The following is a 24,233-nucleotide window of genomic DNA, read 5'->3' on the forward strand; positions in this document are numbered from 1 at the left end:
AATTAACTGAAATGTTCAGCAACAACAGTTGCATCAGCCAAACAAACACCTTTGAGGCCAGGTGCAGAGTTCTGTCTCAGACTTGAGCCACCAGTTGACTTCCCGACAGGGAGATCCAGCCCAGGCCGCTCTCCACGTGCTGCCGACCCCGGGCCCCTGGAGTGAGCCGCCCGCCAGCCCTTCAGCTGCTTCGGCCTTTGTCCTGTGAGCCATGCTGACAAGCACCTCACTGGCCTTGGAGATTCTTTGATCCTTTCAGAGGGAGGCTGAGGGGCTCTGGGTGGAGGCTGGAATTCCTTCTTAAGCTTCTGTAGCACACCAGGCCTGGCTCTGATTGTGGGTGCTCAGAGGGTGGGGCTGACAGAATGCCTGCCCGTGTGTGGCTGATGGTCAGGAGAGGACAGGCCGCCCCGAGATGGAAAACAAAGTAAACCGTCAAACATGCGTCACAGGTCCGCGGGCATGAGTGCTCCAGGAGATGCGGGAAGTGAGGCGGTTGCGTTTCTCTACGGGTTCTGTGAATTCACTGAGAAGGTGACACCAGAGCAAAGGTGGGGGAAGGCAGGGCTGAGCCAGGCTAGGGGAGACCAGGCCATGAGAAGGGTTGGGATGGACCAGTGTGAAGGCTGCAGGGAATGAGGAGGCTGCGGACAGGACTGGGGCTCTGACCACCCTGCTGCACCTGAGCTGGGGACCTCTGGAGGGCTTGGGCAAACGGAGGATGTGTCCAACTTTGGCTTTCAAAGGTTCTCCCGGCTGTGGGTTGAAAGACTTTTCTCAATTAGTTTGCTATATGTCTGGATGCAGCCTAGCCTCAACTGAATCTGGGAGCACTCAGTAATATTGCAGAGTTTTCCGTGAAGCTTGAGGGTGCTGAAGATGTGGTCCCTCGAGGGGCCTGGCTGTTTTGACAGAAGCACAGCATGGGCTGGCTTCCACTGAGTGCAGTCTCTGCTTACCCAAGGCATGGTGTGGAATAGTTACATGCTCAGAGTGCCTCTTGGCATGAAAATAAAGTATAATTTAAGCCTTTTATTCAAACTTTATAGCTGTCAGAGTAATTTGTCCTGGTGTTCTAAGCCAAAGCAGGTCAGCACCACACGGGGCGCCTGGGTGGGTCTGGTCCTGCTGCCCAGCCTGTGGGCACAGCCAGGGTGTGAGTGTCATCAGCATCTTCCCCAGTCCATTATGAAACGTGGAATTTCCCAGACCCTCATTCCTCTGGGCTGGTCCTGAGCTCGGGGGTGAGGGTCCAGCCAGAGCAGCAGCCGCACAGGCTGTCGGTGCTAGCGAGGAGGGGGCCCTGCCGCGGGGCCGGCGACTGTCCTGTCCCGTCTGGCCTCCAGTGACAGCCCGCTTCCGCCTCTGCAGAAACACACCGAGGAGATCACCAAGATGCGCAACGACTTTGAGAGGCAGGTGCGAGGTCAGTGCTTCCCGCGCTCTGCTGCGTAAGGCGGCCCGAGAGCCCCTCCTGTCAGGAAGCAACTGCCCTCCAGTTAAAACAGCCCAGACATGCGGAGTGAGAGGACATGGTCATTTCTAAGGCTGGTGTCTGGGAGGTGGGAGGCTGGGAGGACCCCCCTCGCCCCCCCACCCTGGCACACAGTGACTCCTGGAGCAGGTCACCCAGCTAGGGGGCGGCATGCTGTCCCTCCCGTCCTGCAGAGGCATCGACCTCAGCCACAGTCTGGCTGGATGGCCGTGGTCCATGCCTGCTGGCACCGGGTGGCGCTTGGCTGTTGGGATCCCTGAGGCAGGGACTGATCAGCGGTGCCTGTGACAGGCAGAGGAGGGCATGTGCTGGTGCCACGCAGCAGGAGAAGCGCCCCGCCCTGTCCCGCTGTCGACGGCCTCCGTCCCCTGGGAGGTCTCCCACCTTGGGCACAGCCGCCATCTGTTCTCGTCGCCACAGCACCAGGGGTTCTGCTCAGCTGCTCCGGGTGCTGCTGCCTTTCAGAAATCGAGGCCAAGTACGACAAGAAGATGAAGATGCTTCGGGACGAGCTCGACCTGCGCAGGAAGACAGAGATCCATGAGGTGGAGGAGAGGAAGAACGGCCAGATCACCACGCTGATGCAGCGGCACGAGGAGGCCTTCACCGACATCAAGAACTACTACAACGACATCACCCTCAACAACCTGGCTCTCATCAACTCCCTCAAGGTGCCACCGGGGCTGCCTGCCGCCTCGGGCCCACACCCCTGCTCGTAGACACGCCTGGCCTTCAGCGGCCCCTGATTGAAACGCACAGATTGTGAGTCCCCTTGCGTGGTGGGGAAGTCATAGGCCCATGTGCATCAGGGGTGTCATCGCACCCAAGTGCTGGCAATGAGCACAGCGGAAGCTCTGTTTGCATGCAGGCCGCGTTACTAGAGAATTCAGAAACTATTCTCCATGTCTACACACAGAACACATGCCCAGGACCATCCTCTCTGTGCAGGAGAGCTCGCAGCCCCTGTGCAGGCCACAGCCTCCGGTCCTGCTACTGACACCCCCGTCCCGCTCCTCCCCCGGCACCCACAGGAGCAGATGGAGGACATGCGGAAGAAGGAGGAGCACCTGGAGAAGGAGATGACGGAGGTGGCCATGCAGAACCGGCGCCTGGCGGACCCCTTGCAGAAGGCTCGGGAGGAGATGAGTGACATGCAGAAGAAGCTCAGCGGCTATGAGAGGGACAAGCAGATGCTGGTGGTGGGTTTCTGCTGCATTCCCAGCTCTCCCTGGTGTGAAGGGGCAGGAAGGTCGGACAGGTGTCTCCCGAGTCCCAGAGCGGAGCCGGCCCTCGGGGCACCAGGGGAGGTGCTGAACCCCTCCGTCCCCTGCCTGGTGACCTGGGGACATGTGGGGTTGGTACCTGTTCTGGGAGCCAGGTGACCCCTGGCCACCATGGTGTGGCTCAGTCCATTGTGACCGGGAGCCATTCGCTCTGACGATCACCTCACCTGGTCATCCCTCCTGCGCTGCATCTTGTGGGTGCCTGAACTGGGGGTGCTTTCTGACCCTTTTTCGCTCCAGTGTACAAAAGCCCGTCTGAAAGTCACCGAGAAGGAGCTGAAGAGCCTGAGGTGGGAGCACGAGGTGCTGGAGCAGCGATTCATCAAGGTGGGCTCCAGGGATGTCTGGGGCCTCCTGGGGTGTCTGGGGGGGCTCCCAGCACATCTGGGGGGCTGGCAGTTTGTCAAGGTGGGCTCTGGGATGTCTTGGGGGCCTCCTGGGGCGTCTGGGGGCTTCAGGGCATCTAGGGGGCTCCCGGCATGTCTTGGGGCTCCTGGGGTATCTGGTGGGCTCCTGGTGCATCTGGGGGGCTCCTGGTGCATCTGGGGCCTCCCAGGGCATCTGGGGGGCTCCCGATGTGTCTGGGGGCTCCTGGGGTATCTGGGGGGCTCCTAGTGCGTCTGGGGAGCTTCTGGTGCATCTGGGGGCTCCCAGGGCGTCTGGGGGGTTCCCGGCATGTATGGGGGCTCCTGGGGTATCTGGGGGGCTCCCGGTATGTCTGGGGGGCTGTTGGTGCATCTGGGGGCTCCCAGGGTGTCTGGGGGGCTCCCGGCATGTGTGGGGGCTCCTGGGATATCTGGGGGGTTCCTGGTATGTCTGGGGGGCTGCTGGTGCATCTGGGGGATCCCAGGGTGTCTGGGGGGCTCCCAGTGTGTCTGGGGGCTCCCAGGGCATCTGGAGGACTCCCGGCATGTCTGGGGGCTCCTGGCATGTCTAGGGGGCTGGGTCGCCGGCTTTGGCCCCTCCCCGTTCTGCGGGGCTCTCAGTGGACAAGCTTGATGTCTTAGCGGTTCCCCACTGCTCTCCCCTTGGGCTGGTCTCTGAAGCAGCGGTGGTCTGGCCCATCTTTCATCCCTGTGTGTGTCTCTGAGTCCTAACCCTTTATGTGTGTGTCGTAGGAAGCCTGTGGGTGAAAATGCAAGGCCTTGGGGCTGCATGCTGGTCCTCACACATGGCGAGAGCAACCTGAGTTCTTCCAAACTCTCGAGTGTGCTGGTGTAGGACCTTGCTTCCCAGAAGTGGGGGCCTGCCTATTCCTCCCAGCCTGTGTTTGTCTCCAGAGCAGCCTGTGTCCCCTGGTGAAAATCCCTTGTCAGTCCTTGCTGCTATAGGCACCCTGTTAGGTACATCTTTGTGTGGTGTGTGACCCTTTTTTGGAATGGTGATTCCTAGCAGGGGAATTGCTGGGTCAGACAGCTGGTGTTGAGAATGTGGACGGTCTGCCTGAGGGCTGTTCAGAGTTGTGGCCTCATCCATGGTTTCCCAGGGGGCTGTCCCCAGCCCCAGGTCCTCACTGATGGGACTGAGTGCGTATGTCTCACTTAACGTGCTTCTCTGCAGATAGCTCCCCTACGTGCTTGGTTCCCGGGGCCTGGCCGAGGGCAAGCACCTCGTGTGTCAGCTGTTAGCACCTTTCCCACTAAAACACTCTCGCAGACTGTGACGGTGGAAAGGACCCAGTTCCTCGGGAACATCCCACAAGCAGCGGATCTGGAGTCACCCCCAAGGGGCCTCCGAGGGTCCTGCAGGCACCAGGGAGATGCTGCTCCCGCTGGTCAAAGTGGGCATGAATCAGGAGGAGGCGGCTCAGGCAGGCTCAGGCCATTGTAGGTCTGCATTCTCTGCCTCTTGTCCTCCATTTGCATGTCTACGCGGTATGTGAGAGAGGCAGTGTCCTGGAAGACCAGGGTATTCAGGTTTTAAAGAGAAGAGGGCCGGGGAGTGGACGGAAGCAGATGTGAGGTGTGGCAGTATGGTCAGAAGGACGGGGCCGCAGGTTTGCAGCGCAGTGCTCATCGCGCCTCGCGGTGCTGTGTGTTTTTTACGGGCGTGGAGAACATTCTGGAAGGAGTCCCAGCCAGTGCTCAGATGGTGGCCTCTGGGAAGTGGGGTTTAGGAGGGTCACTTTTTCCTGTTACACCCCTGCTAAGTCTTGACTTCTAAATGGTGCACAGTTAAAAGAAGACGCGGAAGCACATTGTCCTTGGTGGGCAGGCAGCTGGCTGTAGGATCTGGGGCAGATGGAGTGTACCTCCTCAAGGTCCCCCACTCCAGCATTGCTGAGTCTGAGGCCCTGATCGCCTGTGGGGATGATTGGGGGTGGGGTGCAGTCCTGAGCCTGCCGCCCAGACCCAGGGCAGGGCTGACTCTGGCTTCTTGGTGGGAGGGTCGCTCTGCAGCTCATCCTGCGGGGGGTCCCCATGGCTTCCTGCCACACCTCCCAGAGGTGTTTTCTCCTGCCTCCCATGGTGTGGAGACTGCACTCCTTTAATTTGGTTGCAGAGAGTGGGGCTTGGGCACAGACCAGCCTGCCCATGGCTGGATGCTGGGGAAGGCGGGGGTGTGGCCCTGGGCAGAGTGGGAGGGGCGTGTTGCCAGCGAGCTGCCCGTGCCCTGCAGGTGCAGCAGGAGCGGGACGACCTGTACCAGAAGTTCACCTCGGCCATCCTGGAGGTGCAGCAGAAGGCGGGTTTCAGGAACCTCGTCCTGGAGCGCAAGGTGCAGGCGCTGGTTGCCGCCGTGGAGAAGAAGGAGGTGCAGTTCAATGAGGTGCTAGCGGCCTCCAACCTGGACCCCGCGGCCCTGACCCTCGTGTCCCGCAAGCTGGAGGTAGGCCTCAAGGGCTGTGCTCGGGGCTTCATCCCTCCAGGGCAGACCCTCAGTCAGCCTCGGGGAGGGGCGGTCGCGGCTTCCTGGCCAGAGAGCCCAGGTCCGTGTGCGCCGTGGACTCCCAGCTCCAGTGTCTTCAAGGTCTCCCCAGCCCCTCCTTGGCCTTTTAACCCTCCTAGCCCGAGTCCACTGCCCGCTCCAGCTTGGTCTCTTAGCCGAGGCCGCAGCCTCCATCCGCCTGGACCCTAAGCTGTGCTGGAAGAGACCATGGCGGGCGAGAGGCAGGCCTGCGGTGGCCTGTGCGGGGGGTGGTGGGAAGGCTTCCCTGGGACGCACGCCTGAGCACAGGCTAAGCGTCTCTTCCCTCGAGCGTCCCGCAGTTGTCTGTGGTGCTCCCCTGGGGCGGGCTGTCCTGGGCACTGGGCATTGCTAGGAAAGGACAGAGAAGGCCTCAGTGCCCAAGGGCCAGAGGGCCTGACTGCACCTGGCAGGGACCCCGCCCAGAGCTGGGCCTCGACCCTCTGCTCCCTGACCTGGGATGTGTCACAGAAAGAGCAGGTGACGGGGGCGGGGGTCTCTGGTGTTGCCAGGGTGGCATGGCCTGGCTCTGGGGTCCTGGCCAGCTGGGTGACCTGAGGCTGCTAGGCCTGAGGTTAGGTCCCCTCGGGGTCTGGGGGGTGGACACACACTGGGGTCTCACTCTGAGGCCTTCCCACGGCAGTCCTTCCCTGTGCGGATGTCCCCGCGGTGGGGCCAGGCCGTGGTTCCCTGATGCCTTCCTCTCCCCAGGACGTTCTGGAATCGAAGAACAGCGCCATCAAGGACCTGCAGTACGAGCTGGCCCGGGTCTGCAAGGTGCGGAGGGCCCCCCACCGCCCCCTCACCCAGGAGCCCCCAATCTTGACGCTGACCCCCAGATCAGGGTGCTGACCCAGTCTGAGGCCATCTGTGCCCACCCGGGGTCACTGGGCCAGTCTGTGGCCGAGCCTCTGCTGGCGCCTCCCGGGGCACGGCCTGCCTGGTGTCCCGTGCGACCCTCGCTCTGGCACCGTGGTGCTAGCCTGGCCTCTGGGGCGGTTGCCAGGGGGTTCTCTTTGCTCCCCCAGGTTAACGTCCACGTCCTCCAAGCAGGGGCAGTTAGGGCTCCGGCCTTTCTCGACCACTCATGGAGACTTCCCGCACAGTGCCCTGACCTGGTACCGTCTGTGTCCTGCACCGAGCGTCCCCAGCTCCCGGCTGAGCCCACAGCTCTGTCAGGGCTTGGCCTGTGGGGACACAGATGCAGTGCTGCCTGCAGAGAGCAGACACCCCACAAGTGTGACTCAGACACGAGCCCTGGGTCTTGGAGCCCCGGGTGAAGGCACTGCCATCATGGGCGCTGGGCTCCGTGGTGACCAAATCCCCTGGCCTTCCCTGTCCATTGGGCCCTCCCCAGGTGCTCTGGCAACCCTGATGCGTACTCGCAGAAAATTAGGGCCATGCACTGGGTGCGTGCGGCTCTCGGGAGAACTTCTGTAACCCACATCTGATTGTCGGGAGGGCTGAGCCCCAGAGAAGGAGGAGGGCCGGGGCCCATCCCCGAGATCCTCTGGAGCCTGGTCCTTGCTCGCTTTTCTGTCTCAGCTCCCAGCATCTTGCTGTGACGATGCTGAGGGCAACGTGTCCCTTTGAGCTTTGGTCCTGAGTCAGGCTAGGCTCTCAGCATGTAACGCTCTCCGCTCTTCACACTCTTACCACCACCTTGTGAAATGTGCTCTTTGAGAAAAAGTAGAGGGGACAGAGATCCTGCCTCATCGGTCCTGCCAGCACCGTTGCCCAGACCTTGGCTTTTCTGGGAAGGGGAAAGGGAATAGATGCTGACAGACATGGCGGGGAGTGTGGTTCCCAGGAAGGCAGGGACGGTGAGCCTGAGTGAGAAATGCCTGCGGGAACCAGGAACTCTGAGTGCACCCCCTCTTCAGCCTCCCCAGCCGTGAATCAGGGACGTTACCGGAGGTCCCGCACATGAAGTGGTTGGGTAGCACCTGATGAAGTTCTTAGACTTGGGCCACACTTGTTCTCTCAGTAGGGAAGCCCCTGGTTATCTTCCAGCTGAGCTGGGAGGTGTCTGTGTATGGCCATCACCACCTGCTTACCTGGAACCGCACTTCCGGGGCTGGAGACTCAGTGACTTCAATCCTCTTGGCTTAAAATTTTGAGTGGCTCCTTCCATGGGGCCTTTCTTGGGTGAGTTTGGTCTTATGGAGGCCAATCACTGGGGTTTATTTTACTTACTTGAATCATCTCCTGGAGACTCACGTGCTCTGAAAAGCTTTACATGCCTGTTTGCACTGCTAACTGCCGAGCAAATGCTCTCCTTAAGACTGGGACATTAAGAAGAAGAGCGGGGAATGACAGAAGAGGGTCAGCACAGGCTGAGAGGCCACAGGTGGTGGCGGCTGAGACCACGTCTCTCAGGCTGACAGCCTGATCAAAGGGGGGCTGTTAGAAAGCACCGGGACGCCCCAGTGGTCACTTGTGTGAGCCCGACCAGGGCTTCCGCCTGAACTGACCGCCACCTCAGCCTCTCCAGGAGTGGAGATTCCAACCCATCAGCCTGGGGCTTTCTGGTCAGCACTAGGGAGGTGACCTGCTAAAGACCCCCGCCTTCCTCAGGGAGGCACCGATGCTGGAGGGTGGCCGCACCCCGCCCCTCCACGCCCATTGAGCCTCCACCTTGTACAGCTCCTTGGAGCGCCCTTCTGTTTAACAAGTGGCTGTTGCCGACTCAGGAAGCCTTGAGTAGAGCTAGTTAAATCTAAATCTTTAACCTTATATAAATGCACGTGGGCCTGGGCCTGGCACAGTCAGCACCTGGAAAAGGCATGTCCTCCACGGGGCTGGGTGGCCTGAGCAAGGGTCACCCCAGCTACCCCCGCTCAACACCGCTGTGTCCCTGCAGGCCCACAATGACTTGCTGCGCACCTATGAGGCGAAGCTGCTGGCCTTCGGAGTTCCCCTGGACAACGTGGGTTTCAAGCCCCTGGAGACCGCTGTGATCGGGCAGACGCTGGGACAGGGCCCCGCAGGACTTGTGGGCACTCCAACGTAGCCCCAGCCTGGGTGAGGTCCCCCCACAGCAAGGACAGCAGGTATTTGTTCTGTAGACGAGCGTCAGAGAATGAAGGTTTTCACGAGTGCTGCGTGTGCTCTTGTGTGGCTGTGTGGAGAGGTTCCCCCAGGGCCCCCAGTGCTCCCCCTGTGCGCACGCCCGCCCCTCATCCCCCCGGGGCAGCTCCCACCAAGCTTGCCTCATGACTGAAGCCACCTCGCAGATGTCAGCAGCAACTTTATTGACGCCTGAGTGACACCTGCCCCTGCGACATGGGGCCAGAACGTCCCAGGGGAAGTGTGACCCTGGTGCCCATCAGGAACTTGCCCGCCCCGCTGCTCAGGGGTGGCCCGGTCTGCCATGGTGCCGTGTCCACGCCCACAGGCTGGCTGCCGGTCAGCTGCTAGCTCCCTCGGTATGTGGTGTAAGACCACGGGCTCAGCAGCAGTGGCACGTGGAACTTGTGGGTCTCGTTTGTGATGGTGAAAACGACCTGCAGGCAGAGGGGGCACTGGGAGTGCACACAGCCTGGCCCAGCGGAGACAGGACTCTGGGTGGGGCTGGGGTCTGCCCAGGGGAAGCACTCAGTCTAAGGGGCCCCTGGGCCTGAAGGTTTCCAAGGGTTAGGACCACCCTGAACAGGTCAGGTGAAGGGGACAGAGAGCTGGAAGGACTCGGGTGAACCTCTGTCCGCCTGGGCTGAGTCAGCCTGGCTGGAGTGGCGCGGTGCAGGCATGGTGTGGTCAAGGCCAGGAGCTCAGAGCAGGTGCTTTTTGGGATGGGGCGGGGGAGGACCAGCCTGCGGGTCACAGTGCATCTCGGGCCTCCACCCGTCTGGCCCTCACCTCCACGTATGGGTAGAAGCTTTCCTGGCCCCTCTTCTGCCAGTAGCCCTTGGTGTCAAAGGACAGCTTGTAGGTGCCCGCCTTCATCTGGCCTGGAGGTAGGAGCCCAGGGCAGCGGCCGTCACGATCTGTGCAACTGGGGAGAGGAGCGTTGCTGCAGAGGGGTACGTGCCTGGGTCTCCTGGGTCCGTGTGCCCGGTGGCCTGACTCGGACCTAGGTGAGCAGGGCCTGGGTGGCTCTGCAGCAGGGCAGCGTCCAGGACCAGGGCTGTGTCCCCTCACTGTCCTTAGGGAACCCCAGGGAAGAGGAGGGAAAGAACCTTCCCTTCCCCTCCACTTCATATCTGGCACAAAGACTTCACATTTTCTCTATGCATAAGTGTGCTTATTTACAAATTAAAAAAAATAGGTTGTACTAGCCGTACTATTTCATGACATGTGCATGTGTGCTAAGTCACTTCAGTCGTAACCAACTCTCTGTGACTCCTGGACTGTAGCCTCTCGGGTTCCTCTTGTCCATGGGATTTCACAGGCAAGAATACTGGAGTGGGTAGCCATACCCTCCTCCAGGGGATCTTCCCAACCCAGGGATCGAACCCATGTCTCTTAAGTCTCCTGCATTGGCAGGCGGGTTCTTTACGCTGTCACCACCTGGGAAGTGTAAAAACCAAGCACTTGCTGTTTACTACACTGCGCTTTCTGGGTGAGTAACTGTCCAGGCTGCCATCCACGTTTCTAGCTGCAGTGCCGGCGGCTCTGAGGGCCTCTGCTCACCGAGAGGCCATGCTCTCAAGTGTCCATGCTGTGATCAGCATCAGCAGCATTTACCAGCGCAGTTTAGGGGGGTTGGGAGTGGCTCTGTGTGGCTCCATGTGTTCCTCCAAGCTCAGGACCTCCTTTCATGAAGGGCTCCATAGTCTCAGGCCCCAAGCCTTTGAGGTCCACCAGGGGCAGGGGCCTCCTGCCTCACCTTCCATCTCCTCATGTGTGGAAGGGGTTCCTGTGGGGTCTGTACACAGGGTACAGTGAGAACCTAACAAATGTCCGGTGCTCAAGAGCTGCCCAGCACAGGTCACCCGCCAGTCACGGTGACGACCAGGCCTTTCCGATTCCTCCTCAGGCCTCAACTGGCCAATGGGCAAGGAGAGACAGAGCCCTGTACCAGCGCAGTGGGCACTTAGGGTGTCAGCTCTGCCAGCAAGGCTGTAGCATGACCAGGACTACTCAGCCTGTTGAAACAGAGGCTCTGAGAGTCTGCAGGGAGACCGTCCGGCCGGGTCAGCCCTGCCACTTGCCAGCCGTGCCCACACCCTTTGCCCCAGTGCAGGGCCCCTTGCGGGGGTGGGGTGGGGTGGGGGGTGAGGTGGGGGCTGTTCTGGATTGAGCCCTGACCCAGACCACCCTCCTACCTTTTCTTCAGCTCGGTCCACTGCTGGCCACAATCCTCGAGCCTGGACAGACGGAGGTAGAGGCCTTGGGCCGGGAGCCCTGAGGCAGTGTCCAGCACGTGTGTGGTCAGTGGGCTGCTGCCCGGCTCCATGCCTCTGCCCTGGGCCACGAGAGGGGCAGGGATGCGCTTGTGGGGCAGACCTTGTGTCCACACCCCTTGGTAGGAGGCAGTGCCTTGGAGTAAACAGCCCTAGGATCAAAGTCCCAAACTGCCCTGGGCAGGGTTGGGGGGGGCGCTGGGGGTGGGAGTGGAATTGGGTAACACATTGCCATATACAATGCTGACCCTTTCCCCTCCTCCCAGCACCGAAGGGGTCTCTACACCCAGAGCACCCTGGCCACCTTCAACCTCTTCAGGGTCTGGGTGACCTCAGGGGCTTCTCTCGGAATCTAGCTCAGTCCCCTATCTGCGGGCCAGCTCAGAACTTAGCCCCAGGGGGAGGAGAGGTCAGGGGCTCCGGACCCAGGTCTGTCCCCTTACCTCCCAGGTCTGTCCCCCTACCTCCCGAGAGCCCACGTGTCGCTGGAGTGTCTGCAGCCGCTGGGCGGCCCCAGAGCTCATGTCGGCTGACCTGGGGACTGGCGGGCGAGGAGGCCAGAGGTCACACCACACCGCCATCCCCAGAACCTCCCCGGGAAGCCCTGCCCTGCCACCTCCCACGTGACCGGCCAATCCGGGGAGGAGTGGAAGGTGCCCACCCAGAGGGTCCTAGGGGTCTTCTTGGTGGTGGTTGCGGGGGCCAACAGAGCGAACGCAACGCGCAGACCTGCGGAGGATACGGAGGCTCCTCCGGACGGAAGTGGAGTGGCCCTGCAGCGTAGGGTTGGGAGTGGGGTGGGGTATGAGGGGCGGGGCTCGGAGGTGGGGGTGGAGTGCTGGGCGGGACCGGACGGGGAGGGGCACAGCACGGGCAGGGGGCGGTTGGGGGAAGGCAGGGCGGCGCTCCAGCTGGCGCCCACGCCTGCCACTGGAAACGGTGCAGTGAGCCCAGTCACCCCCAGGGCCCTACACCGGTGCAGTTTCTTTTCCTTCCTTGGACGGTCAGGATCTGCTGGAAGCCCCGACAGGCCGCGTGGAGGTGCCTCAGGCAGGACCGACCCCCCAGTTGAGAGTGATGGTGCGGGGTGACACCCTTGTGGTTGCGTTTTACCCCCTCCTACCTCCTCTGACCCTCGACCCCCAAGGTGCAGGGACCCGGCACACTGACAGCGTAGGGTGAAGACTGTGCAGAAATGAAGGAAGAGACAAGTCTGAGCACACAGGCATGAATCTCCTCGGTGTACTACTGTATCACGTGATGTGCGCACGAACAGATTTTATGTAACAGATAAAAATAAGGGCATTCTGTATTTACAGTCTGCGTGACATTGCCTGACGGGTTGTGTTGCTCTGGGTGTGGGGTCGTTTTTCTTCTCGCTAAACTGCATGGTCTAATGATCAGATAGAGAGCGTTCTCAGTTTGAGCTTTAAGGATCAAGCCCCTCTGAGATGGGGAAAGAGACCTCTGGCAAAGTTTGTGCATTGGTTACAACTGCTTTGGAGATAACCAGGAAATGTGTGTTTGAGGTAAATATGATGAGGTTTGGCAGGGCTTATGTTTTTAGGAGGTGACCCCACAGAGATACACACACCTGTTTAGGCAAACTGCTATGGGGATGGGACCAGAAACAAGCTTACTTCCCCAACGAGGGATAATTAAATCAATTAACTCCTCCACACACTGGCAGCTGTGCAGCCCAGTACAGAGAGTGAGTCCAGTCCAGCCCGGTACAGAGAGTGAGCCCAGTCCAGAGAGTGAGCCCAGTCCAGAGAATGAACCCAGTCCACAGAGTGAGACCAGTACAGCCCAGTACAGAGAGTGAGCCCAGTCCAGAGAGTGAGGCCAGTCCAGCCCAGTACACCCTAGTACAGAGAGTGAGCCCAGTCCAGCCCAGGACAGCGAATGAATCCAGTCCAGAGAGTGAGCCCAGTCCAGAGAGTGAACCCAGTACAGAGAGTGAGCCCAGTCCAGCCCAGTACACCCTAGTACAGAGAGTGAGCCCAGTACAGCCCAGGACAGAGAATGAATCCAGTCCAGAGAATGAGCCCAGTCCAGAGAGTGAGCCCAGTCCACAGAGTGAGACCAGTACAGCCCAGTACAGAGAGTGAGCCCAGTGTAGAGTGTTGGTGTGTGGGTGAGCGGTGAGTAGTGGCTGGTGACTGGGGGGAGAGGCAGCTTTAGCCTCATGTTTGAATCTGCAGCAGCTTTCACTCCATTACAAGGGTTCGTTCACCTCTTCACCGTCACAGGCTCAGGGTGCGACTGTCAGAGTCTCTGTGTCACAGAGGACAAAGCTGACATGCAAAGGGGCTGTGTGCTGGAAAACTTCCTGGTGTGGGACACAGGCGAGTGATGCCAGGACCACGTCAGGGATGAGCAGTGTCAACGGGCTGATCATTTTCACTCTGTAACCTTTCCTTGTACATTTACAGTCTCAAATGTCAGAAGCAAGCTAACAAAAACAACAATCAAACTTTTTGGCTGCCCTGTCACCCCCTCTGTCTAGAGCCCTGATGCCTTCTCTGCCCAAGAGAGAACCTAGTCCTGGGAGAGTGCCGGGCAGGGCAGGACATTGCCACAGCTGCTTCTGTGGCCCCACAGGGCCCCTGCCCAGCCTGCAGGCTTCACCTGGAACCTGAGAGGGCAGGAGGCTAAGAGCAGGCAAGGAGTCCAGCCTAATAGTGCCAGGGCCAGCCGTGCCACGTTCACCATGTGACCCCTAAGCGGTAGCTGCCACACAGCACCTTCAGCTCCTGGGAGCAAAGTGCAGCTCTGCTGGTGGGCCAGCCCTCCTGCTCCCACTCCCTTCTCACTGTGTGATGTGATGCTGGAGGTGCAGCAGCTCCCCAGCACGAGGAGGCACAACTTGTGCTAAGGAAGACATGAGACCACGAGGAGGAGACGAGCAACTCCCTTTCTGGTGTTGCCTCTGGGCCTCCTGGCAGGTGCGTGGGGCCTTTTGTGTCTGGATTGTGTTTTCTTGAGTGACCTTAAACCACTCCTTTTGATTGTTCCAAGCATGTAGCCCGAAGCATTCTGCCTGAGGAAGTTGAGATCACGCAGGTAAAACGTGCAACAGCACACAGGGTGCTCAGTGCCGTGGAACTGACAGTGCTTCCCGGGCAGCCACGACCCTGAGTAGTGACAAGAGACACTCCCCATTGTGGTCCCAGGGAGAAGGAAGCTGGCCCGCCTGCTATCCAGGTCCGAGCCGGTACTGGGAGGTCCCTGTCCTACCCTGACCACTGGAGTGGCCCAGGTGGGTGCAGCCTCTCAGGCTCCTCTGAGCCCCTGCTTCACACCTGCCTAGAGAGTCCTTCCAGGCTGCCGTGACAGGAATTTGTGGTGGGAACTCAACAGAAAGAGTGTGAAGGCAGCTGGGACCTTCCTTCACCAAGGACATAACATTGCCAGGTACACTGAGATGATGCAGGTGTTGGGGAGGCCACTTCAGATGGCGGTACGTGCTGAGAAGGACACAGGGCACAGGGTACCAGAGGCTGATGGGCGGTGAGTTCAGAGAGTCGCCTTCTTGGAGGACGGGAGATGCTCAGATAGAACCACAGCTGCAGGCTGGAGGTTCAGGAGGGCCGGCTGATGGGCTGAGGAGGGTGAGGCCGGGGCCAGTGGCCGCAGGAAGGGTGCGTTTGGCCCCTGGTAGAATTTCTGCTCCCCAAGGACTGGGGTTACTGTCTGTCTCCTAACAGCTGTTCCTGTGCCTGGAACATGACCTGGCGAGAGGCAGGTGCTAAACAAATATCCTTTGAATGAATGGACAGTCTGAGTATGCAGATGCACAGGACAGACAGCGTCAGGCTGCAGATTCGGGGTTAAGTAGATTAGGAGGCAGAGAAAGGCATACAGGGTTTCTAAGCCCAACCTCCCAGTCCCCATAGGGCTCAGCTCCACACAAGCCTGTCTGTTCTCCCAGACACTGTTTTTTATGGTAAACTCCCTCTGGCCTTTGCTTACCTGTGTGTCCTGCTCTGCATGTCTTAAAAAGTGGCTCTGAGTCTGTTCCCACCACCTGCGCCTGGAGCTTCTTTATTCTTAAGCCAGGGAAGCCCCTTCCCTGCCTGGGGAGGGCTGGACCTTGTCCGTGCCGTGGACTCTGCTCTCTGCACTCGTCTGCCCATTCAGGTCACTGCCTCGTCCAGGACTGGGAGCATTGATGGGTCAGGGTGTCCCCGCTGATTCTAGCAGTCCGCCAGGCTGAGTCCCGCTGGCTGCATCGTGACACCGCTGCTTACCAGTGACACAAGGGCCACCCTAGAGCACGGGTCATGGAATGTGCACTGGCCTCAGCTGGACTTTGCAGTCGGGCCAAAAGCCAGAGGGTCGATGCTGTTGGTGCCTGTGTATTTCTTGTTTGGAGATATGTCTGTTTAGTTCTTCTGCCGTTTTTTCAATTGGGTTGTTTGGGTTTTTTGTTGTTGAGTTGTATGAGCTGTTTGTGTGTTTTGGAAATTAAGTCCTTGTTGGTCACATTATTTGGAAATATTTTGTCCCATTCTGTAGGTTGCCTTTTTCATCTTATTTATGGTTTCCTCTGCTGTGCCAAAGCTTGTAAGTTTGATTAGGCTCCCTTTGTTTATTTTTGTTTTTATTTCTGTTGCCTTGGGAGACTGACCAAAGAAACCATTGGTATGATTTATGTCAGAGAATGTTTTGCCTGTGTTGTCTTCTAGGGGTTTTTACAGTGTCATGTCTTTCGTTTATGTCTTCATTGCTGTTGCCTGTTCTCATTGGCTGCTGTGTCTGTCCCTCACCAGTTGGGACAAGTGTCGATTCGGTGGCTTCACTGGGTGGCCCCCTGCTGACCCCTGACTTGTGGGTGCATCCGGCAGTGGGCATGCTGGTGGTCTCTACGTGCTAGCTGATGTGACATGGCACTGAGGGGTCTTGGCTGAGGGTGTTGGCGACGGCCGAGTTGTCTGTGCTGTCGGCTTCATTATTGCCACCCATGTCCAACGCTGAGACTCACATCACAGAGGTTCCTGCGGGGACAAAGGGGAGGGGAGTTGGTAGTCTCAGCCAGTGTGACAAAGCAAACTAGCATAAAATCTAAAATCAAGTGTATCCCTTTTTAGTCTACTCATGATGGAGATGATAAATTGATATCAAGTGATACAAGTTCCAGTTCAAATACTTCATCCCAGTATTTTAATAGTTTCCACATGGTTTGCTTACTCTTCCAAAAATCTTTAGGGCATCCCTTCAATGTGACTGTCACTATCGGGGAACAGGTTCCCCTTGATGTAATTAACTTCAGGGACTGGGAAGCTGTTAAGTGCTGAAGGGGAGGGTGATGCTCCACACTCCCACCTTTCCATCATGCACTGTTCCCTTCTCCCCGCCCTTGTTAGGGGAGCCTTATCTAGCCACTGGCCACAGGGCTGGAGCTAGGCTGAGCACACGAACCAGACGGGGAGAAGTGGTTGGTCGGGGGCTGGCCCAATGGGTTAGGGGCATGTGTCCTGGTTGTTAGAACTGAGCCTCTTCTGTTTGGTCCACTGATGGCCTGAGATGGCCTTGGCCTCACGTGGGTGATCAGAACACAGCTCGTCTGCCCGCTGAGCAGCACAAGGTCTCACGTGAGTGATCAGAACACAGCTCATCTGCCCGCTGAGTGGCGTGGGGGCAGAGGAAGCAGCTGGTCCACTGATGGGGCCTGAGATGGCCTTGGCCTCATGTGTGTGATCAGAACACAGCTTGTCTGCCCACCGAGCAGCACAAGGCCTCACGTGCATGATCAGAACACAGCTTGTCTGCCCACTGAGCAGCGCAAGGCCTCACGTGTGTGATCAGAACACAGCTTGTCTGCCCGCTGAGCAGCATGGGGGCAGAAGAGGCAGCACTGGTGGCTGCTGGTTGCAGGTCGGAGGGGAAGGAGAGCATCCTCTCCCAGCTTCCTTTCCTGGGAAATGCCTGGTACTTTTCAGTCCTAGGTGTCGGTCAGAGACTCTGGGTTTGTGGATATGGCACCAACAGAAGCTTCCCAAGACACCGCGGCTGGAGGTGGGGCATGAGTTTGAGAGCGGGACGGCACCCCCGGAGGGAGAGGTTGGCCCTGGAATGGCCAGTCAGATTCCTGTTTTCAGGGGCAGGAGTTGGGAGCGTGAAAGGACAACCAGCAGCTGAGCAGGGATGGGGGCAGCCGTGGGAAGGAGGGCCTGTGAGCAGGAGGGACACAGCAGGGGCGGGGCTGCCAGTGGATGACCCTGGGCTGTGGGTGACCCCAGATAGTGGACAGTGGCAGTCCCACAATCCCAGAAGGGCCCCCTTGCTGTGAGTTGCTGCCTCCCCTGCTCCGCCCCAGTCCCAGCACTCTGGACCAGGGTCTCTACTGCTTGAAACCACAAAAGCCTTTGCAGTCCTGGAGCTGCCCTTGCTCGTCCCAAGAGGAACCTTCAGTGCAGTGAGATTTTCTTTGATATTCACACTTTAGTTTCCCAGAGTCTTCATATTTTCCCTGGTGGTGTTTCCATGTGTCACTAAGACCCTCCATTGTCTAATGGTGGGCTTCCTGTCACAGATCTCTCAGAAACCATCTGCTGGGTGAATGCAGGTTCGCCAGACCTCTCAGAGGCCGTCCACTGGACGAATGCAGGCTCTTGGTCATTCTGGTCTGTCACAGACCTCTCAGAGGTCGTCAAATGAATGTTCATTGCTCTGGCCTGTCCAAGACCTCTCAGAAGTCATCTGCTGGGTGCATGTGGGCTTGTGGTCACTCTGGCCTGTCATAGACGTCTCAGCTTCTCAGAGGCCATCTGTTGGGTGCATGTGGGCTTGCCAGACCTCTCAGAGGCCGTCCACTGGGTGAATGCGGGCTCGTGGTCACTCTGGTCTGCCACAGATCTCTCAGAGGCCGTTCACTGGGTGAATGCACACTCATGGTCACTCTCGTCTGTCACAGACCTCTCAGAGGCTGTCTGATAGGTGAATGTGGGCTCGTGGTCACTCTGGTCTGTCATGGACCTCTCAGAGGCCATCTGTTGTGTGAATGCAGGCTCGTGGTTGCTCTGGCCACACAGTCTCCATGGGGCTGTCAAGAGGCACTGTGTGGCTGCCCCAACTGGGGGCCCCTTATCCCACTCTTGCTGCCCACAAGCTAGGTCTAGACAAGGCCAGTCCCAGTGAGAAGCCGCTTTCTGACTTCATCTCACATCCCAGGAACTAGTCTTCCAGCCTAAGCAGGTCACTCGGGGTTTCCTGTGTTAGTGCTCATGGCTCACATCCCCTAGAGAGAGTGTTTGAGCTGGGGACACATGTCCCCTGCCACTGGACGTGACACAAGACCGTGTTCCCAGGGATGGACCAGAAAGGGCGATGGGAGAACCTCTGCCCTACTTGCACTGTGCCTCCAGCCCCTGCCTTCTCCCCACTCAGATATGGAATGTGGGAGAGAAGGAGGGGAACCTGGGTCCCCAGTGAGGCCCGCTCAGCAAAGCTGGGCCTCGGTCGGGCTTGGAGTGTGTGACCAAGAGTTTGCTCGACAGGGCGCCATGTTTAGAAGGCCTCCTACAGTGTAGGTTTTAGGGCTACATAGCAACTAAGTGCAGAGCATGGTGGCTGAGCTGGTAGCTCTGGATCCTGCAGGCTGAACGCTGAACCCTGAATGTTGGAAGATTGTCTGAAGTCACAGGACATGCTTGCTCTCTCTGCTGAGATGATCACAATGAGGACCCAGGTTCCCCCTCCTACTTTCTAGCAGCCATCAGACTGCAGCCACTCCTCACTGTGAACCCTGAGGAAACTCGGGAAGGAGAAGAATACCTGCCCTCCAGCAGCCATCAGACTGCAGCCACTCCCCACCGTGAGCAGTGAGGAAACTTGGGAAGGAGAAGAATACCTGCTCTCTAGCAGCTATCAGACTGCAGCCAGTCTCCACTGTGAGCCCTGAAGAAACTCAGGAAGAAGACAGGATATTTGCCCCAGATGGTGAAGTGTGTATCAAAAGGAATAATTTCAATGAGATGACTCTTGCATCTTCCCATACATAGAAAAGTGCTAAATTCCTTACCTTTAGATGCTGCCTCCAGTTTTGAAGTCCTAAAAGATTCTCACTGAATAAAACTTAACTCTCAACACCTATGTTATAAATATTTTTATGTCTACACATGTGAAGTAGACACTTTCCAAAGAACAACAGAAGACAAAGCTCAACATGCGGAACACTGGCACCAATGGTGGACACGCCCCCAAAGATGTAACTGATGGAGTAATTAGAACAGTCAGCACCCCTTTTTCCATAAGATTGTGGAATGGACACTGACAGTGGGGAATTGTTACAGGGAAGAACAAAATCTGACTCCAGGTTTTAAAATTAAAAAAAAAATTAAATCCTTTACTTTAAGCTTTGCTTCCTGTTGGCTTGTTTACTGTAAGGATACTGTCCATACGTAATGGCCTACCTCAGGAAACCCTGCCCTCTGCTTTTGTTCAGGACCTGTCCACCTGTGGATGGGTACAGGAAGGAAGAAAGTAACACATCTCCTCCCGAGCCTGGCCATTCCAGGAGATATTTGCCAGATTAATGGCCTTTTTATTTTATTTCCTTACCTCCCCAGCTCTGTGTCCTATAAAAGACACTGGCATCCAGACCCCAACAAGGTGGTTTCTTTAAAATATTAGTCTGCTGTCTTCTTGGTCTGCTGGCTTTCTAAGTAAAGTCATATTCCATGCCTCAGCACCTCACCTCTGATTTATTGACCTGTTGTATGGCAAGCAAAGCGAGCTTGGACTTGGTAATAATTCCACATGCCTTGCAGTCAAAAAATCAAAACATAAAATGGAAGCAATATGTAACAAATTCAATAAGGACTTCAAAAATGGACCATATCAAAAAGACCTGAAGCCAAAACCCAAAAAGAACTCAGTGGTTGTCTGAAATTTTTAGAAAAGGGGTTAGTACCCTCTTGCCAGTACCCCCTGAAGCCACACTGGACAGTTAGGCCCTGTCCATTCAGGACACCTTCTCCAGACCCCAGGTACTGCTGCCCCCAGTGCTCACCTGGATCTCAGGAGGTAGAAGAGACACAACCTAGGGGGTCTCTTCCCTTGTCCAGGGGAGCGTCACACTAGCCACCCTATCTCCCTGCCCATAATAAACACAGCATAAGGAGCGTCTTGTCGGCACCTGGGCCAGTGATGCTGTGAACACCTGGACTGCCTTGTCCTTGTGAGATGTGATATGAAGACAACACAGAAAGAGAATCAGCCAAGAAGGATCTGATCACGAGTAAACCCCTCTTCACAGGGACCCTGTGAGACCCAAGCACTTGCTCTGCTCACCCTGCACTGACTTTTGGGAACTGGCCTTTGTCATTCTCTGGGCAGGAGGTGGGAGAGACAACCTAGTCTTTCTTCTACCTCCTGAGACTCAGGTGGGCACTGGGGGCAGCAGAACCTTCATCTGGAGTCCAGAGAAGGTGTCTTGAATGGACAGGGCCTAACATTCAGTGAGGCCAGCCCTTGTCCATACTGCACTGACCTGCTGCAGGGTCTTGGGTTCCCTGGCATCCAGCTCACCCATCGCTAACCCCAGCTTGAGGTGTCTTGGGATCCCCTCGCTGGCAGGCACCCAGGAGTAGAAAGCTGCATACCCAGCGAGAAATAAAAATTTCCTTCTTAGTCTTCACACGAAAGGGAACTGTGAGCAGATGAAGCCACCAAAGAGAGGGCCAAGTTAACACTGAGGCTGAAGACCTGTTTCATGTTTCCTAGGCTCACAGGCACCCAGCACTTCCTGTTACCTACAGTAATTAGCGCTTTGTAGTTCCTTTTCACTTTCCTATATCAGACTTTACCCCCATTATCCCATCTGTGCCCATTCTTCCTTGGAGAAGTATATGGAAATATCTTTGAAAGCATCTTTGGCCTAAGAAAAATAATAGAGTTCATCAGTGACTTACTCATATAAGTCAGACTTTAGAGCTGGGCCTTCTCCTCCACCTTGGGTGCAGGGAGTAGCCTGAAGCTAGTGGATGGTCTCTGTGAGACAGGGATGAATAATTTCCTTCCCGACTGTGTCCTGCTTGACTGAGCAAACACTGAGCCTCCTAACTCTCCCTGGACACACAGCAGTCGATGATGCTAGTGTCCTGTTCCACCCCACTCTATCCCACCGTCTCAGACAGCACCAGGTACTCCCATCCTGTGTATGTTCACAGAGTTTACTCAGTGGCGCAGGCAAGCAGTCTGTGGTCCTTCAGGGACCACCTCCATGTCCTTCCTATAGAGCTGGCTTAGAGTCCAGCTTTGCCAGTCTGCCGCTCACCATGGGCTTCCACTCTGTTCTCCCAGTATCTCCCTCAATGCTCTCCTCTGGGGACCTGTTGGGGCTCATGGCCATGGCACTGCCTCAAGGCCAAGGTTACCTGTGGAAGAAGAAGATGCTGAGATAGCCTAGACCACTGTCCAGGGCCAGGTCTGTCTTCCTTGGGTGGAGTGTCCAGGGCAGGACAGTGTGGGGAAAGTCGGGGTGGGGGTATTGGTGGGATGGAGGGATCCTAACCAGCTATGGCAGACCAGCCTAATGTGAACTAGATTTGGTTTCTTTGATTCCCCTACAATTCAGCCCCTCTGAGGAAAGGCAGTGGGAGTATTGTGTCTGTGGGTGACGGAGGGAGTCCTGAGGAGACCTGGAAGCCCCTAACTGCTGGACTGGGGTCAGGTTGAAATCAGGGCTCTGTTCCAGTGCCGGGGAGGGAATATTTCTCCAGTGTTTTGGGGATCTCTGCCTGGGTACTCTGGGAAAATCTGGGCACAACATGGGTTCTACATCTAAGGGACAAGTTGCTAAGCTTCAGGAGATCTGGGTCACACCGGCTGAAGGAACTGGGGTTCCTCATAAGGAGGGGATTGGGGGGTCTTTTGGCTGATGTAGAATGCACAGGGTGAGAGAACTTGGGATCTTTGAGGCTGAGGAAATTGGGGATCTCTCATTAAGGGGCTTTAGGTGTCCAACATGCAGGACAGTTGGGGTCTTGAGCATGACAGGATTACGAGTTCCCAGGCTGAAGTATTCGGGGTCTCTGAGGATAAGGAAATTTGGTCTCTGCAGGTGCTGTTTTTAGGGTGCCTCAGGCTGAGGGGAATTGGGGTTCCTCTAGATATTTGGGGGTCGCAGCACTAGGGGATTCGGTGTTTCTTGGATTTGGGGTTTCCCAGCCTGGAATTGGAAGACGCCAGGCTAAGAGTTTACGAGGGTTTCACAGGGCGCTTTTCCGTCTATCCTCCGGCGCTGCCCAACCCGGCCCGGGGCGCGCCCGGACCTGGGCGTTGTCCAGCCGAGCCTAGTCCAGTCCTTCCGGGCTGAAGATGAGCGAAAGGCGAGCATCAGGCTTATACAGGCCTGTCAGGCACAAGCCTCCAATCGGCGTTGCGACCGAAGCAGCCCGGCCAATAGGCGCCGGGAGAGTGCGGAGCGCGCAGAAGGTCCCGCCCCACCGCTCGGGGATTGGCTGCTCTGCGTCTCGCGCGTGTCTGTCAGGAGGCCTTCAGCGCGCAGGCGCATCTTGGCAATTGTCTTTGCTTTCAGGCGCAGTCTTAGTCCTGGAACCTGAAGTCGGCGGAGGGTCCTCCTCAGGCAGGGTGTTTCCTTCCAGTTCCCTGAACTAGACTCTCGCCTCCACCAGACTTGAAATACTGCTCTCGAACTTTCTCCCAGGCCCACCTGTGCCCTACTTTGTCAAATCCAGTTTTGGGAAGAACTGTATGTGATGAGTTCCGCGTTATTCAGGGGAAAACTGTGTAATTAACTAAATCAGATGAGACACAAGATAAATAACATATGGACAAAGATTTAAACGCAACGCATGGAATAATAAGTATATTAGGAAAAACTTGGAGGATTTTTAACCTCAAAGTAGAAGCGGTACTGATGAATAATCTGTATATTTAATGTAGGTATAGGCTTCCCTGGTAGCTCAGACGGTAAAAAATCCTCCTGCAATATGGGAGACCTGGCTTCGATCCTTGGGTTGGGAAGATCCCCTGGAAGAAGGCATGGCAACCCACTCCAGTATTCTTGCCTGGAGAATCCCCATGGACAGAGGATTCTGGCAGGCTACAGTTCATGGGATTGCAAAGAGTTGGACATGACTGAGCGACTAAGCACAATGTAGGTATTAAAAGGCTTCAGAAATGAGCCATAAATAAAACCTCAAAGCCCTACCAGTGTTTTCCATAAAAGGAGGCATTGAACTGGAGGATGATGGATCCACAGAAGAGAATTTGTTTGACACCTACTGGCTTCACAAGATAAAATGGGGACACTGTTTCTGGCCCTTACTTAGCTTTGCTTGCAGAAAAATAACATGATTTCCATGTATTGGAAGCAAGACAACTGACTGTAGAATTATTATCAAGGGGGGCCAGGAGTGCTGGTTGGGAGTCTGGATGGAGAGATGTTACCAGAAAAGTGGATTTGCCTCTTGGGGGTTGTTGAACCAGAAGCTACAACTCAGCCAAAGCTCATCGGAAGGAAAGGTATATTACTTGAAGAAGTATGGAGAACATCAGGGAGTTTTCCAGAGCAATGTCTCTTCAAACTACAGTTCAGTTCAGTTCAGTTGCTCAGTCATGTCCAACTCTTTGCGACCCCATAAATTGCAGCATGCCAGGCCTCCCTGTCCATCACCAACTCCCGGAGTTCACTCAGACTCATGTCCATCGAGTCAGTGATGCCATCCAGCCATCTCATCCTCTGTCGTCCCCTTCTCCTCCTGCCCCAATCCCTCCCAGCATCAGAGTCTTTTCCAATGAGTCAACTCTTCGCATGAGGTGGCCAAAGTACTGGAGTTTCAGCTTTAGCATCATTCCTTCCAAAGAATGCCCAGGGCTGATCTCCTTCAGAATGGACTGGTTGGATCTCCTTGCAGTCCAAGGGACTCTCAAGAGTCTTCTCCAACACCACGGTTCAAAAGCATCAAGTATTAGGCTCTCAGCTTTCTTCGCAGTCCAACTCTCACATCCATACATGACTACTGGAAAAACCATAGCCTTGACTAGACGGACCTTTGTTGGCAAAGTAATTTCTCTGCTTTTCAATATGCTATCTAGGTTGGTCATAACTTTCCTTCCAAGGAGTAAGCGTCTTTTAATTTCATGGCTGCAGTCACCATCTGCAGCGATTCTGGAGCCCCCAAAAATAAAGTCTGACACTGTTTCCACTGTGTCCCCATCTATTTCCCATGA

The 24,233-nt window shown here is 56.7% G+C and overlaps 2 protein-coding genes across 13 annotated transcripts in view; one reads left to right on the top strand and one right to left on the bottom strand.

Moving 5' to 3' along the window:
* GAS8 (growth arrest specific 8) overlaps positions 1-23,185 on the top strand; it is a 33,918-nt gene extending 10,733 nt beyond the window's left edge. For 4 of the 9 annotated variants that reach the window (XM_044931197.1, XM_044931196.1, XM_044931192.1 and 1 more), the window contains 5 exons: positions 1,372-1,426; positions 1,916-2,166; positions 2,527-2,694; positions 3,019-3,105; positions 5,398-6,003. In XM_044931197.1, the coding sequence (XP_044787132.1) occupies positions 1,372-1,426; positions 1,916-2,166; positions 2,527-2,694; positions 3,019-3,105; positions 5,398-5,856 (1,020 nt within the window). In that variant the 3' untranslated portion in view covers positions 5,857-6,003. Of the gene's footprint in view, positions 1-1,371; positions 1,427-1,915; positions 2,167-2,526; positions 2,695-3,018; positions 3,106-5,397; positions 6,004-6,396; positions 6,463-8,548; positions 8,787-18,744 lie in introns of those variants that run through there. The other 5 variants (XM_044931194.1, XM_044931195.1, XM_044931193.1 and 2 more) reach the window with 5 other exon arrangements.
* LOC102400019 (5-hydroxyisourate hydrolase) lies at positions 8,918-11,827 on the bottom strand. Of its 4 annotated transcripts, none has more exons than XM_025268594.2 (5): positions 11,692-11,827; positions 11,495-11,571; positions 10,953-11,092; positions 9,544-9,679; positions 8,918-9,191 (listed from the first exon to the last, which is right to left on the bottom strand). In XM_025268594.2, exons 2-5 carry the CDS (start codon positions 11,552-11,554, stop codon positions 9,102-9,104), a joined length of 426 nt encoding a protein of 141 aa, XP_025124379.1. In that variant the 5' UTR covers positions 11,555-11,571; positions 11,692-11,827; the 3' UTR covers positions 8,918-9,101. The 4 variants fall into 4 exon arrangements, with proteins under 4 accessions (XP_025124379.1, XP_025124378.1, XP_025124377.1 ...); XM_025268593.2 differs by having other exon boundaries at positions 11,474-11,571; XM_025268592.2 differs by lacking the exon at positions 11,692-11,827 and having other exon boundaries at positions 11,495-11,640.
* Positions 23,186-24,233: the final 1,048 nt, after the last annotated feature.

The sequence above is a fragment of the Bubalus bubalis genome, chromosome 18, assembly GCF_019923935.1.
Source record: "Bubalus bubalis isolate 160015118507 breed Murrah chromosome 18, NDDB_SH_1, whole genome shotgun sequence".
Lineage (NCBI taxonomy): Eukaryota > Metazoa > Chordata > Mammalia > Artiodactyla > Bovidae > Bubalus > Bubalus bubalis.